The sequence below is a fragment of the Trichinella spiralis genome, assembly GCF_000181795.1.
Source record: "Trichinella spiralis strain ISS 195 chromosome Unknown Scfld1, whole genome shotgun sequence".
NCBI lineage: Eukaryota > Metazoa > Nematoda > Enoplea > Trichinellida > Trichinellidae > Trichinella > Trichinella spiralis.
In genome coordinates this window covers 758,253-772,838 of record NW_003526940.1, presented here as the reverse complement: position 1 = coordinate 772,838, position 14,586 = coordinate 758,253, and the positions used below count along the sequence as shown (strand labels likewise).

The 14,586-nt window shown below is 34.7% G+C and overlaps 5 protein-coding genes across 5 annotated transcripts; 3 read left to right on the top strand and 2 right to left on the bottom strand.

Moving 5' to 3' along the window:
- Positions 1–52: 52 nt before the first annotated feature.
- On the top strand, positions 53–1,022 carry Tsp_07286 (putative nicastrin). The gene is made up of 4 exons (XM_003381552.1): positions 53–100; positions 401–564; positions 610–937; positions 993–1,022. The coding sequence occupies exons 1-4, from the start codon at positions 53–55 to the stop codon at positions 1,020–1,022; spliced, it is 570 nt and encodes a 189-aa protein (XP_003381600.1).
- Positions 1,023–1,195: 173 nt separating this feature from the next.
- Tsp_07287 (conserved hypothetical protein) lies at positions 1,196–2,857 on the bottom strand. The gene is given in 4 exon segments (XM_003381551.1): positions 1,196–1,612; positions 1,871–2,108; positions 2,124–2,638; positions 2,720–2,857. 4 exon segments carry the CDS (start codon positions 2,855–2,857, stop codon positions 1,196–1,198), a joined length of 1,308 nt encoding a protein of 435 aa, XP_003381599.1.
- A 2,151-nt stretch (positions 2,858–5,008) lies between these two features.
- Positions 5,009–6,125, top strand: Tsp_07288 (putative major sperm protein 2). Its single transcript, XM_003381550.1, has 3 exons — positions 5,009–5,069; positions 5,425–5,761; positions 6,023–6,125. Exons 1-3 carry the CDS (start codon positions 5,009–5,011, stop codon positions 6,123–6,125), a joined length of 501 nt encoding a protein of 166 aa, XP_003381598.1.
- A 617-nt stretch (positions 6,126–6,742) lies between these two features.
- Tsp_07289 (putative ATP synthase F0, A subunit) lies at positions 6,743–13,572 on the top strand. The gene is made up of 23 exons (XM_003381549.1): positions 6,743–6,763; positions 6,971–7,035; positions 7,149–7,224; positions 7,335–7,406; positions 8,159–8,191; positions 9,069–9,163; positions 9,478–9,492; positions 9,517–9,616; positions 9,679–9,752; positions 9,849–9,936; positions 10,006–10,085; positions 10,294–10,556; positions 10,615–10,809; positions 10,917–11,085; positions 11,150–11,213; positions 11,501–11,572; positions 11,676–11,822; positions 12,054–12,125; positions 12,172–12,411; positions 12,501–12,577; positions 12,819–13,017; positions 13,215–13,275; positions 13,421–13,572. Exons 1-23 carry the CDS (start codon positions 6,743–6,745, stop codon positions 13,570–13,572), a joined length of 2,430 nt encoding a protein of 809 aa, XP_003381597.1.
- Positions 13,573–13,977: 405 nt separating this feature from the next.
- Positions 13,978–14,553, bottom strand: Tsp_07290a (ubiquitin family protein; the record flags this gene model as incomplete). Its single annotated transcript, XM_003381548.1, has 3 exons — positions 13,978–14,087; positions 14,144–14,371; positions 14,432–14,553. Coding segments are annotated over 3 exons (460 nt in total), but the record flags the coding sequence as incomplete, so codon positions are not given.
- Between the last annotated feature and the right edge of the window lie 33 nt (positions 14,554–14,586).

Genomic DNA, 14,586 nt, shown 5'->3' with positions numbered 1-14,586 from the left:
AAAGCGCCCCAATCGACTAAGCATCTGAAGAACTGGGGGGAGGTGTTATGATATGGAGCCTCAGGCGGAAACATCCATACACCGAACCCGAACACCTACAGTATATAGTGACGAAAAGTATATAAAAGATTGTTTGAACTCGCTTCAGTTTAGCATGTACATTTTCGCTTGATATTGGCTAATAAACGTTTATTGTTTCTGTTCTTGTTATGCATCAGCTTACGGAATAGCCTCGTACTCGGGGATATAACAGGAATAAATATGGCAGTGGAATTCAATTTTTTATTGGGAAATTCCAGCGTTTCATGTAGTAAATGAAATTGGAATAAAAATATCGATTGACAAGCTATTTTTTGTTTTCAATGTAAATGCAAATATTCATTACTGCTAATAATTTTAGTGTTTTATGAATTATAATTATGCAACTTATGGAAAGTCAGTGAAATGTCCACTTTGTGCTTCTGAGCTGACTGATTTTAAATTGGCTGCTGACGATGCAGACCAATGCATACGCAAAAATGAAATAGACAACATTTTTATCACTCAAACTGAGATTCAGGCACTGTTCTATCACTTTTAAAACATTCAATCGTATATTTCAAATTCCAGTTTATTTTTGCTGGCCTATTCAAAATTGGAACGTCTACAAATGTCGCCTCAGCGATCATCAGAAACATTGGCCAAAAATCACAGCGTATTTATGCTCATGTTTAAAGTTAGTACGAATAAAATTCTTTACATTTACCAAGAAACTAAATCTTGGGTCGACCAGGTCGATTCATTTACAACGTTCTACGACTTGGATTATGGTTCTTCTGCCATCTCTTCACAACTTGTCATTTTGGCTGTTTTAGAAGTGCTCAGAGAAAATGCGCATCGCATTGCAGATCTGTCTTCAGGAAACAACCGACAGCTACTTCTTGCATTGTTTTCAGGCGTATGTGGTGCCGATAATTCAATTATTAAAATTAGACTGGTGGTTTTAATTTTAGGAATCATTTGATTGTACTGGATCATCTTGAATACTTTGGAAAATGATTAAACAATCTTGATGGATAGCATGCATAAGAAAGCTTTAACAAGATTATCCAGTTTGGGCTTTTTGTTGGAAGTTGGTGATTTGACTTATTCTAATAATACTTTGTACATGCAAATTGATCCAAGATTATATCAAAAATATAGTTTTGTAATAATATTACGATCTCAGTAACCTAAACATCAATAATCTAGAGTAAGAGATTTGCATGAAGTGACGTTGGCGTCGACGTGCTAGCGAATTTAGTACTGCTGTGTGTGTTTTTGGGGATCTTCCCAAAGGAAGTGGGTCAACGGCTTCAATTGTCACCACATCCTTTCTCTGATGGATAGTTATCCTATCTCCAGACGGATTCAGCAGTTGGACCGGTACGCACCCTTCCCTGGGATGAACCACGGCTCTAGCAATGGCCACCGGTAGTCTACCTTTAGGTCGTTGCTCCAACAACCATGGTCCATGGCAGTTGTAACCAGAGGTTGTTCTGGCCATGACACAACACTCTGTGAAAGAGGCCAAAGTGACGTCTTTTTCAATGATGACATCGACCTTACTCCTGGCTGTGGTCGCCTCTACCAACTGAACACTTTTCCCATCGATTTGCAGCACCGCGTCTGCTATGTTCAGCGTGCAGCCGAATCGTCGAAGGAAATCTCGGCCAAGAAGTGCTTGCTGCGCAAGATTCTACACAGTGACCACTGGATAGGTAAATGCTTGATTGCTGATCTCAAGTTTAGCCCGGCGTTTCCCGCTTACAGTTAAATGCGTGCCATCTGCCGCCAGCAAGTTACCGTTACGTCATGACTCAGACGGTATACCTGCCTGCACAAGCGTAACCGCTGAGCCAGTATCTATCAATATATTTGTTGGGCATCCGTCGATCTTGCCTACTACTGCCATCAGGTCACTGCCATGGTACGGATCTTTTCGAGTCGTGATTGCATCCCCGCCATCCTGACCCAACGATGGAGGGGGATTCAGTTTAACGGTTTTCTGCACTTTCAGGAGAGGTGTCCAACCCTTCCGCAGCGGTAACACGTACGCCGCTCTGGTCGCTGTCCATTCGCGGCTCTCTCTGTCACATAGTCACCTCGACGGTCGCTGCTTTGGTTGAAACGCCTGCGTGCGCTGCTCGATGTCTTCCAACCTCAGCTGCATGCGTTCCAAGCAACTGGTTAAGCGTGATATGTCGGCTGATGTCTCATTTTTCGCTGGATCTGCATTATAAGGTGTTTGGCTGGTGGTACCGATCAGTAAACCAGGGCCTGGCCTTATCATGAAGGATTCCACTTCTAGAGCCGCGTGCATTGCTTCTTCTATGTTCTTCGGGTTCCGTTGTTTCACCAGCAGGACCAGTTCAGGTCGGTCCAAAGTGTTGAGAAATTTATCCAGTCCAATGACATCTTTGGCGTCATCAGACAGCGTCAAGTACGCCTTTTCTACCAGATGTAGAATATAACGACCGATGTCTGACCATGATTTCTTCGCACGCCTTTTTCGGTTTTCCAACTCAGCACGATAGATGGCTGCGTTGCTCAGGGGATCCAATCGTTCTTTCAAAGAAGTCACGGAGCTTCGGTACGAAGATCGGGTGGGAGGTGGTAACTAGCAGAATGTGCTTCTCACCTTTTGGCTCAATGAAAGTGGTAGCCATTTCAATTTTTCTGCCTCACCCTAGCCGTTCACAGCGGCGCCGTCCTCGAAGTGTTCTAACCATTCATCCCAATCGCTTGAACCGCCGTACTGCTCTGGGATAGCTATCGTCCTGCCACGAACAGCAATCTCCAATATTTTGCTAGCTTCTTCCTTCCCGGGGTTACTCATCCTCGTCGCTAATGTAACGATTACTCCTTTTATCAACAAACCAATTTTTTATTTAACGAAACAACGCTTTTATTCATTTTATTAGGAATAACTATATAAAGTGAAAACACACACGCAAAAGGGTACACACGGCAATACTAAACTCGCTAGCAAGTCGACGCCAACGCCACAGTTTACGCAACGCTTCGTTACAGTATTCATTATTTCCTATGAAATGAAAAGTACTGCTTCTATTTACAATGAATAAATTAGCATTGATGAAGATTTACAGTAAAAATTTTGATCTGATTATGACCAATGAGAATCCGCTTTCAACAATCATTGAGAAAAGTTATAAAAATGTAGCCCGGTTAGACTATCCTAGGTAAAGGATAAAAACCTTAAACTAATGGGAAAAACTGTTAATACTGACAAAAATAAAAAAGCTACAAAAATAAACAACCATCATGCAATTGCAGATCACCCCTGAATAGCTAATGAATTAGCATAAATTATTCGCCAATTGGAGATGAATGTAGAATAGCCTATCAGTGAACAGCCAATCAAAAAAAGGATGTCGAGCAAACAGGATGAGGATATCCTGATAATAAAAAGTGAAAATAATGGTTTAAAAATAAAAATGTTGTAATACATTTTGAATAAAAGCAGTTTTCTTGTATCTTGTCTATTGGACAGAAAATTCTCATGGCTAAATAATAGACAGTTATCAAGCAACATGAATTGATGACAGTAACAGGTGCAGCTTAGCGAAGAATAGCTTAGTGAAACAATAATTGCAAAGAAATGAAAATGAAGGAGCGACGTCGAATTAAATATTAATAATATAGTGTGAGAGTAAAACTAATCCATACTGGCATGTGGGTGAGTTAGGTGCGCAATTGCTTTATATTATTTGTCTTTATTTTGTGTTTCATCTGATTGAAAGTATGGCTATGGCCTATGGCCTTTTCATCCTATGGCATGATGAATGATATGATATGATTGAAATGTATAATATAATACGTTGTGTTTTATGATGATTGATCTGAATTATATACGTATGCATATTGTATGCTGTAATATAAATGTAAAGAGTAAAAATGAAATGAGCCAGTATTATTTATAATTATTAGCTGAATCTGAAAGAGTAAAAAGGAAAATTTTGATTAAAATTAAAGTCGATATTACGGTGAAACCTGTGTAAGCTGTAAACCTGGCTAAGTTGATCAATTCTTGAATGTCACTTGCCACAGTACATCTTTTATCACTTGCGTATTCCTGTGTAGGTAAAACCTGCGTAACTTAGAAGTGGAACGGATGCGTCATGCTGATACATTAAATTCAAACCTGTGTATTTTGAACACATTTTATTCAGGTGACTCACATGGTATTTGTGACGTTATTTTTTGTCTATTATTCATGTTATGTTTACGCGTTGCCATAATATAAAATTTTGCATGATTTCGGGCAAAGCAGCTGCGGTCGAACCGAGTGTAATTTATACCTGGAAGTCTAAGGTGATGAATGATGTTGCGGGATATTCGTTGAAGGATGTCTTCAACGCTGATGAGACTGGACTTTACTTTAAGCAGCTACCGCAAAAGTTATTAACCATGCCTGGAAAAGCATGTAATTCAGTCTCAATTCAGTTCACTGGATCAGCCAGTCGTGGAATCATGTTGATGTGGAAGTAATTATAAAATGTTTTCAACTTGCAGGCATAAGCAGCGCTGAAGATTCAATTACTTAACAGGATGACAACATCGTTTGCGTAAATGAATTAAAATGAATTGGATACGCTACAAACGGACGTTTCAGAACGTCGTCACGTTACTGACAATATAATAAATGCACAAGACTACAGTGCCATTGACGATGAACTTAATGTACATGAATGCACAGAAAAAACTGCTGATGAAATTGTCGAAATGTTGCTTTCAAAATCGAATGCCATCAAAGATGTGTTTTCTGAATAAATTGAGGATCCCTTTAATGAGAAACTGACTTATTCAGAAACAATAACAATGTTACGAAAATAACAACGATATTCATTTCAAAAGCACCCTAATCTATCGCCAAAACTTCTAAAAATTGAATCCATGCTGGAAGAAATGGAAGCATAAAAGCGCATGAAACGCAGCCATTAATCTAATATTTTGGATTATTTTATAGATGACGACAAATAAAAAAGTTGCTTATTCGTTAATTTTTGACGAACTGGCTATTATGAAAAGTAAAACTGTCTTTTTTTGGAGCTAAATCTTTAAAACCTCTTTAAGTTGCAAACCTGTCCATGTTTAACAAATTTCTCTGCATGGAGGGTGTTCACCTCACACTGGTTTCACTGTAATCAAAATGAATTTTAAATCAAAATAATTTTAAAACTGAAATTTTATAACAAATGATACTTTAAAGTAAACTGTTTCTTGTTTAAAATTTTAATGTAGACGCTTTAAATATTTTTGAATTCGTTCAACTGCAATTTATATTTATCCATCTAGTGTTTGAAATGCCGAAAATGAGTAAATATTTTTAAAAAGAATTTTTTTGTTCAGTGAAAATTTAACAGCTGCTTATTACTTATTTAGAGGATAGTGAAAATGTTAACGAAGCAGAAGAGAAAAAAAGTTCGGCGTTTGTTTTAGTTGATGAGGAAGATGTTGGTGAGCAACCGGCGCGTTGCAAAAAATTTCTCTTGCAACCATGCAGTCGAATCAGCTTCAATGCCCCTTTTGCGTTCACTCAAAAAACCCACATACGCATTGTAAATACATCAGATGCTCCATTTGCTTGGATGTTAAGCAAAAATGTGAGCAGCGTCATATTTATCAGTCCTCAAAATGGCTGCTTGCAACCGAATGAATCTGTAATTGTGGATGTGGAGATGAATCCATTCAAAGGAAAACTAAAAGAAACGGATAAATTGTATTTTTTGGCTGCCGAAGCAGAGTTTCTGCCCAAGGGTTACAGTTTTTCCCCGTTTGATGTCAAACATTTTCTGCATGGAGAGTTAATTGGTAAAAAAGTTTTGAACATCCATTACAATTTTTAAAATTGTTTTCGTATTTTTAATTTTTTAATTAATACATTACAATTGTTATGAAAGCCACACTGTTAATTAATTTAATAATTAAAAGCTTTTATCCATAAAACATAGTTTAAAATGTTGCTTGAATTGATTTGTAGTGCGTTGCCTATCCCTCTTGCAATTTACCATGCATTACCAACAGAGCCAGTTGACGGTGAACTTGATTATTTCTGGAAAGCTATAAGCTATCGCTCCAAATAAGCTGCTCAGCTTGTTGCAATACAAAAGTCAATTTGCAATGTTGCTTTGTTTTGAATGCTTCTTTTAGCAACTTTTTCAAAATAATACTTTGTCTAAGAAGCATTAGCGTTCAATTTCTGAACATCCACTAATCAACTGTTTGCACACATTCTCAAATGGGAGTAACTGTTCGAGTTTTCATTGCATTTACAAATTTTTAGTCTTTTATCTGCAATAAGCATTATCTGAAAAATCAACTGGGCATTAAAGAATGCAAAAGTATTGATTCAGAGATAATAGTAAAGTCTTTATTGAATGTTTATTTACCTTTCTTTGTTTTTTGAGTAATACCACAATCAACTGGGAACAATATGCGCTACACGGAATCTAAACCGCAAACTTTACGCAACATACATCATTCATTTTTAGGTGATTTTATGATTATCAGTGCTAAATGATATTCCTCCAACTTTACAAACTAGCACAATATATATATATTTTACATGTCGTTTAACTTGTTCTCTAAATAAGGCATTTTACTGGACATTGATGGATTTATTCAATCATGCATTGTATTCTATAATAGCAGGTTTTCCTATCTGCATGAATAGACAGTAACAGAGCTATACAATTGAATAATGAGTCATAAAACACAAACAGTTTTCACTGTACCATCTTGCGGCATTTTCAATTCGATGATATTCCAAATTGAATCTTTCATTCTCGCTTAAGATTTAATGACCATATTTTTCTTACGGCTAAAATACAGCAGTCTTACAACTGTTTTGTACAGTTTCCACTGTTTGATTTAAAATTCATACGTTTATTTGTTAGACAATTATTTATTTGACTTATTTCATTTTCAGGGCCTTGACATTTACTTTGCTAATAAATCACCAACTGCATGCAGGCGTTCATTTATCACACTTATGTGAACCTCCCCATTAATGCCCCACCATTTTCAAAATTTCTAATTTTACTAATAACAAAACTAGTGACATCCAGTTTTTGAGATTTAATTGACTGTATTTTTCTGCATTTTAGTGTGCAGTCAAGCCATTCAAAAGCCAATAGTCCGTCCCATATTGAAAAATTAACCAGCAAAAGTCAACGTTCAAAAGTGGAACTCACTCAATCCCTGCTGTGAACTAGCTCGTTACAGTATTCATTAATTGTTTATTAAATGATAAATTGTTCCATCCAATTGAAAAAAATCTAGTTCCATTGTAGACTTCTCATTTTTCGCAGTTTGAATTCTCGTTAGCTGCATCTTATTTCCGTCGTAAATTACAACGCATTATGGTTAGCAAATTTATCGCGCTAATTTTCTCCATGTCAATGTATTTTTACCATACACGTAGACAACAGTTAATGATATGCGATGCAAGAAATTGACTATTCCGTCAGTTGGTCACTGATCATCACAATTTTACGGTACTTACAGTATTCGACTTTTAAGTACAATTGATTACGTAATCTTTAAATTTGATGAAATATCTCTCATTCATTGTTATTAAAATTTAATATATTCATTTTCAGTAATTTAAAATAAAAAACATTGAGTTTATTATCAAGAAAACATTCATGAAAAAACCAGTCATTCAAAACGCACACAATTTTTACATTTTTAAAATATTTGTTAAATGAATTATTAAATTATGAAAAAATTTTTGAACTTTAAATGTAATTGAGTAAAATTATACACTGAAAAAAATTAAATTCTATGTAATAAATGCACAACATTGATTTTTCAACATTGTAATTTAATATTTCACAGATCATTCATGCCATTCAAAATATTATCAACTTTATTAGCAGATTTTACTCAGAAGTATGTTTAACACAAATAACGTAATGAAATGATACAAAAAATGCAAGAGCTGCATTTTAACCGTTTCGTAAATCAGTCAGATGCTGATGACTGTTGAAAAGCTTCGATATTTGACAGTGGACAAAAATTAATGCTTTTCGAAAATAAGATTCAAATATTCCAGCTAAAAATGTCAAACATTGGCGAAATCGAATAAGTTTACATTAGTGACAAATTTTTGTAGATACAGTATGTTGGTGATTGTGTTCAATTAGTTGTTTTTAATTTTTATTCTGTTATTTGAATGAAAAAATAATAAGTTTAATTATTCTGTAAAAATTATCTAACATGTAAAAGAGTTATTTTTGTGAAATGAGTGCGCGGTTGACGTGTACGAAATTTGAAGGATGACACTTCTAGGTGATTTTAATTTTACGAATTTGTTCACTTGTTTCTGTTCTTGTAGTGAAACTAGTTTTTTATCAGTTTTACTTATTAAATTGATCACAATATGAAATGTGTATTATTATTCCAATAAAACTTGAAACTTTTCATTGTTTCAATGCTAGCTTTTGGTCGTAATGTTCGTTTTTTATTTGTTCAACTGTTTAGTTTGATTTTATGTAAACTGAAGCTCAACTTCAAATGTGTACACTGTTGTAAAAGTGAAATAAATTGAAAATAAATTTTGCATTTTTGTTCAACAGTGTTACTTTTTTCTTTTTCTTATGTTCAGCTTAAATTATATTTAAATTTTACACGAGAGAAGAGGTTGTTTGAATTTTTTCTTATTCTGCAATGAAGCATATTTTGCAGATATTAAATTGTGAATTTGCGAATTACAAACTTTTGTGCTTTTTTGTTTTTAAGCAAGCGTGTGTATATGACGCAATTTTGGTGAATTTCGACGAAATTGATTGAATCAATCAGAAAACGAGTTGATTTTTTTCATCAAATTGCCGAATTGTGAGTGGTTTTCGTGAATGTATTTATGCAAATTTGTTTTCAGATGTTGTTCATTTGTTGTAATGTGATTTTTTGTACAATTTCGTACATTTGGCATGAAAATTATTTTATTCGCACCGTTGGTGTACATTTTGATTAATTGTATTGAATTTGGTTTGCGTTCAGTTTAAAAGTTTTTGAAAATCCAGTTTCAAGGAAAGTTTCATTTATCTGTAACTTCATCGTCATTCACGCACGTGCTTGTGTGTTGGTTGCGTTTTGCGAACAGCTCCAATGATCATTGGTTTGTCGGTCTGTGCAAACGATGAATCATGCGTTGTCAGTTATCGAAACTTATTCAGGGCTGTGTTCATTTTTAGCATTTCTCTTGAACCATATTTTCACATTTAAAATTTTTGTTGTTGTTATGTTCTCAACTCTTCTACTTTTACTCTAGCAGAAAAGACACCTTTTTTTCTAGAAATGAATACTAAATATAATGTTGGTAATTTTTTCCAAGGCCTAACTTTTGTAAAAGTGTCCTTCCGATGATAATTTGTCCTTTTATCATTTTTGTTTGTTAAATGATTTATTTTTTTTTGTTTAAATGATTTTTAGGATCCATGTGGCTAGGTGGATTTTTTTCACACGATTCAGAATAGTCGCCATGTTTCAGCATCCTCTTCTGCCGATTTTTCAACTCGGATTTGGATTTTATTTCATTTTGACCGCTTTTCAGAGTTGCAGTGTTATCGAGGTTTTTGAACAGTTTTGATCAAGGAACAGTTCAATTCAATTCAGTTCAAATTTTCACTTCAGGTAGCCATACTTCATTCTGCTGAAGCCCAAAATTCCACATCTCACGCTATTGACAAACATGCCGGCTATTACAGGTATGTTTTTAATATCATCAAAAATGTTTCCTCATATACTATCCATCGAGTGCTATGTGCTGGATATCTTTTCAAGCTTGACGATAATATATGCAGTATTGACGTTGTGCAATTTGTTCATAACGCCTGTTGTGCAAAAGTTATCCGCAAAATGGTCAATGGTGATTGGTGGTGTTACGTACAGGTAAACTGTAAAAAAATATACAATTTTGAAAAGATGTATTTATTGATTTGATGAATTTTTCTCTTTCAGTACATTTTTGGCTTCGTTTCTATATTTGAGAACGGAACTGCTGTACGCAGCGTCGGCATTTCTCGGTTTCGGTGCATCTTGTAAGTTTTTGAATTGAATTGCCTTGAAATGAATATTTTCTGTTTTTCCAAGTGGCCTGGGTTGGTCAAGGAAATTACTTGACTCTAGCGTCGGATAAAGCAACCGTTGGGAAAAATGCGGCCATTGTTTGGGCGATTTTTCAGCTGAGGTGACAAAATTGAATATTTATCGTTTCACAGTGATCGTTCACCGTTTCAAAAGTTACAGTTTGCCCACGGGCGGTCTGTTTTTGTATTCCCAATTTCGTGATGGTTCCAACGAATTGTCCAGCGATACCGTACGGCTGATATTCATTGTGTTCACTTGCATGGCTGTTGTCGGTACGGCTCTGTTCGCACTTTTGAAGCAGATGCGACCAGAAGAACAGCTGGAGAGTCTGTTGGAATATGAATCGGATCGAGAGTCGCCCAGTGTTGACAGTGTAGCTGTGACAATGGTTAAAAAACGGCTTACTGTCATTGAAGAGATTGGTATTTGTTTGTTTGTTTGTTTGTGCTGAGGAAGAATAAACATGCTTATCATTTTCAGTTCGAACTTTCAAATTGTTGCAAAGTGGCAACATGATCTGTTTGGTGGTAGTATTCCTTTATTCTGGTATTTTGCTTACCTTTTGGTCCGGTGTTTATGGAACTTGTCTGACATTTACCCGTCAGTTCACTGTATCGACGAAAGTTCTTCTGGCTTTAAATGTTATTTTCGTTGGTCTTGGAGAAAGTTTAGGTAGTATATGAATGATGGATGGATATGAAATATTGATTTAGTGTTATACATTTTGAATATCTTTTTCAGTTTTTAAAGTATTGTTATTGTTGTAATTTAATATTTTTAAGGTGGCTTGGTATTCGGTTTGATCATTTCGACCATAGAATCGATGGGACGTCCTGTGGTGATTATTTTGGGCGCCGTTGTCAATGTATTGTCATTTTTTCTCATCTTCCTCTATATTCCATCTATGTCTCCATTTCAACCGACCGATGATATTGCCTACTTTTTGCCCAAGTAAATTTTCCACAATACTTTTATTTATGACAGCTTTTATTGAATTTATTGCTTTTTTACTTAGTGAATATGTGGCCATTTTGTGCAGTTTTTTGCTTGGCTTTGGTGACAGTTGCTGGAACACGCAGGTATACTTGACACATACGCATGATGCAACTTTTTAGTAATACTATTCAATTTTGTTTGCTTTACACTGAAAAATGATCATCACTGATAAACAACATTAGTTAATAATGCTTTAAATTTACATATTTCCTATGTACAATTTTGATACTTTAACGTTTGACTAATTAATTTTTTTTGTTTTTGAACACACGTAAAAGAAGGCTTTTGTACAGTTTTCAATGAATGTAGTAATTTCTTTATTTTTTATTATTCGTAATAAGTTTAAGCTTTGCTTGATTGTTTTCTTCAGATCTACGCAACTTTGGGAAGTAAATACACAACGGAAAGCACGCGTGCATTTGCTCTTTTTAAATTTTTTAACGTAAGTTGTTATTATTTTACAGATTTTTGTCACGTGCAAATAAATATACGAGATGATAATATTTTATTATTATTATTATTATTATTAATGTTCTGCTTTTCAGTCGTTATCTTCGGCGGTTAGCTTCTTTTACACAAGCTATTTGTTGTTGCAATGGCAGTTGGTGATTTTAGTGGTGATGTGCTTTTTGGCGACGTTCTCCTATTTCAAAGTGGAAAACTTCGGCTTGCAACAATCTGACATCCATCACGTCAAACCGGCTTGACAATCATTATCCAATTCTGTTGTTTGTTGGCAGTGGATTGATAATTTTGCACAAAATTTTTTTCAGTCAGTATTGAATAAAAGCATAATTATTCAGTTTGTTGTTGTTGAATTTGGAAAAAGCAGTATTACAATTACGTGCAATATTTTTCTTCGACGTGATTATTTTCTTTTGTAATGAGTTGTGAAATTTTTAATCCAGTTGAAATCTTTGCAGAAAATGAGCAAAAATTTGAAAACGATCGAAATTGACGATACAGATCAGGCAAGAGGATATTTTTATTTATTTGTTAATTTATTAATTTACTATTATTATTTATTATTATTATCTCAAGGATATCGAAGAGACAGTAGCCGAGAGGTTGATTGGTCTGACCGAGATGTTGCCGGAGGGAATGCAAAAAGCCATCTTCACCATTTGTTCCACTGCATCCGAACTGGGCCGAAAATTGTTCGTGTTCACCAGATCGGCGATGTGGATTGCCGCCTCGTCGGCTATGATTCTGATTTTGCCAGTGATGTTTGAAAAAGATCGAGCTGATTTCCAGCAGATGCACTTGCAACAGCAAAATCAAGTAATTAACTGATGATCAATCTGTATATTATCTCAAATTATTATTATTATTTTATGCATCATTTTTGCATTTTTCTGTTTAATCTTCAGATTTTGTTCGGACCTGGTGCAGCAGCTGCTTATTCTGGCCAAGCAGGTTCGTCCGGTGATCACGGTGGAAAAGAATTGTAATAGTAATTCACACACAACGTAGAAATATGAAAATTATCTGCTTTTTTTCGGTTCGCATTATTTGCGAAAAATTAAATTTCTAATATTGGAATAAATGAATAAATAAATAATATATGGACGAATTATTTTCACTTGTTCATCAATCGTTTCAGTAGAAGTTGATCATTTACACCCGATGATTACTTTGAATAAAATTGCTTGATTCAAACAATAATTTTATTCAGCATTAGTGATCAGAAATAGGTTGGATGTCGAATACAAAGAAGCAAGTGCTCGACTTGTACAGATACATTTTGAAAGTTGGAAAAAAATGGACAAACAGCAGCAATCGTGGGAACAACATATCCGACAAAGAAGCGAAACGTTACATTGTCGAAGAAGCAAGACGTCTGTTCAAGCAGAACAAAACTGTAAGCCAACAAAGCGGCATTTTTCTGTCTTTTTCAAACAATTTAAAATGTCTCAGCACTTTTCTGTGTGCATTTGATTTATTTCCAATTCCAATACAGTATGTTTCTTTGAATGGGATAACAGTTTTTATTAATGTGATATTGTCGAAAAATAAATACAAAACAAACAAAGCAAATGCTAATTGAAATGGTGAAGATTTTTAATACATTTCAATAATTTCAGTTGGCAAATCCTATCGAAATTGAAGAACTCATTCGTGAAGGCAGAACTCGAATCGCAATTGGTAAAATAATTAATTCATCATTCGGCCAAATAATTAAACACATCTTCTTAATCACACAGTTACAGTTTCTTTTTTGAAATAAAATCAACTTTTCTTTATGCTAATGATATTTTGTCTGCTTTTGTAACTAGTTTATCGTTTTTAGCTGTACACTACGGCAATCCATATCCACGACCTGTTTACGCTTTCCCAAAAACGCTACCAATCAGAAAAGTATCCAATCAGCAAACTGAAAAACAATCACCTTCCATGAATCATCGTATGGCAACAAATAATCAAATACCGTCCACATCATAATTTTCCAGCACCGATGAGATAACTGAATTTTACATTTATAATAACAGCATCTTCCTCACTTGCTTACACATTACAAATGTGACAATACTATATACGTATATAACAGAAAGAGAAATAAATTTAAAAAAAACATTTCCTTTTAGCCATCAACTTCTTTTCCAAATATTTTTATTACATACAATATGGCAACAAAAATTATTTCAATTTCAACCATCATAACACATTTTAAACAACTTTTTATTAAACCATATTTATTGAATGCACACTACAACGTAATAGCATACAGCAATAGATTATTATAAAGAATTTGATAAAGAATGCAATCAGAACAAAAATGATGATAAAACGAAAAATGAAATAGAAATAAAAACATCAATGCATTTCAAATAGTACGTTCAACTACATTTAATGTACAAAAATGCCACAACCACCGCGAAGACGAAGAACTAAGTGCAATGTGCTTTCTTTTTGAATATTATAATCGGACAACGTTCTACTATCCTCCAACTGTTTTCCTACAAAACAAATTATACAAATACACGAAAAACCAAAAATATAAACACAAATCTACCAGCAAAAATCAGACGTTGCTGATCAGGAGGAATTCCCTCTTTATCTTGAATCTTCCCTTTCACATTCTCAACAGTATCAGATGGTTCCACTTCCAACGTGATGGTTTTCCCAGTTAGGGTCTTAACAAAAATTTGCATTCCACCCCGAAGGCGAAGCACCAAGTGCAAGGTGCTTTCCTTTTGAATGTTATAATCTGACAACGTTCTACCATCTTCCAATTGCTTTCCTTTAATTAAAAATCATTCATATGAATAGTAAATCAAAGAAAAACAAAACAATTACGTACCAGCAAATATCAAACGTTGTTGATCCGGTGGAATACCTTCTTTATCCTGTATTTTGCCCTTTACATTCTCTATCGTATCAGATGGTATCCACTTCCCACGTGATCGTTTTGCCGGGTAAGGTCTTACAAAGAATTTGCATTCCACACGGAGACGA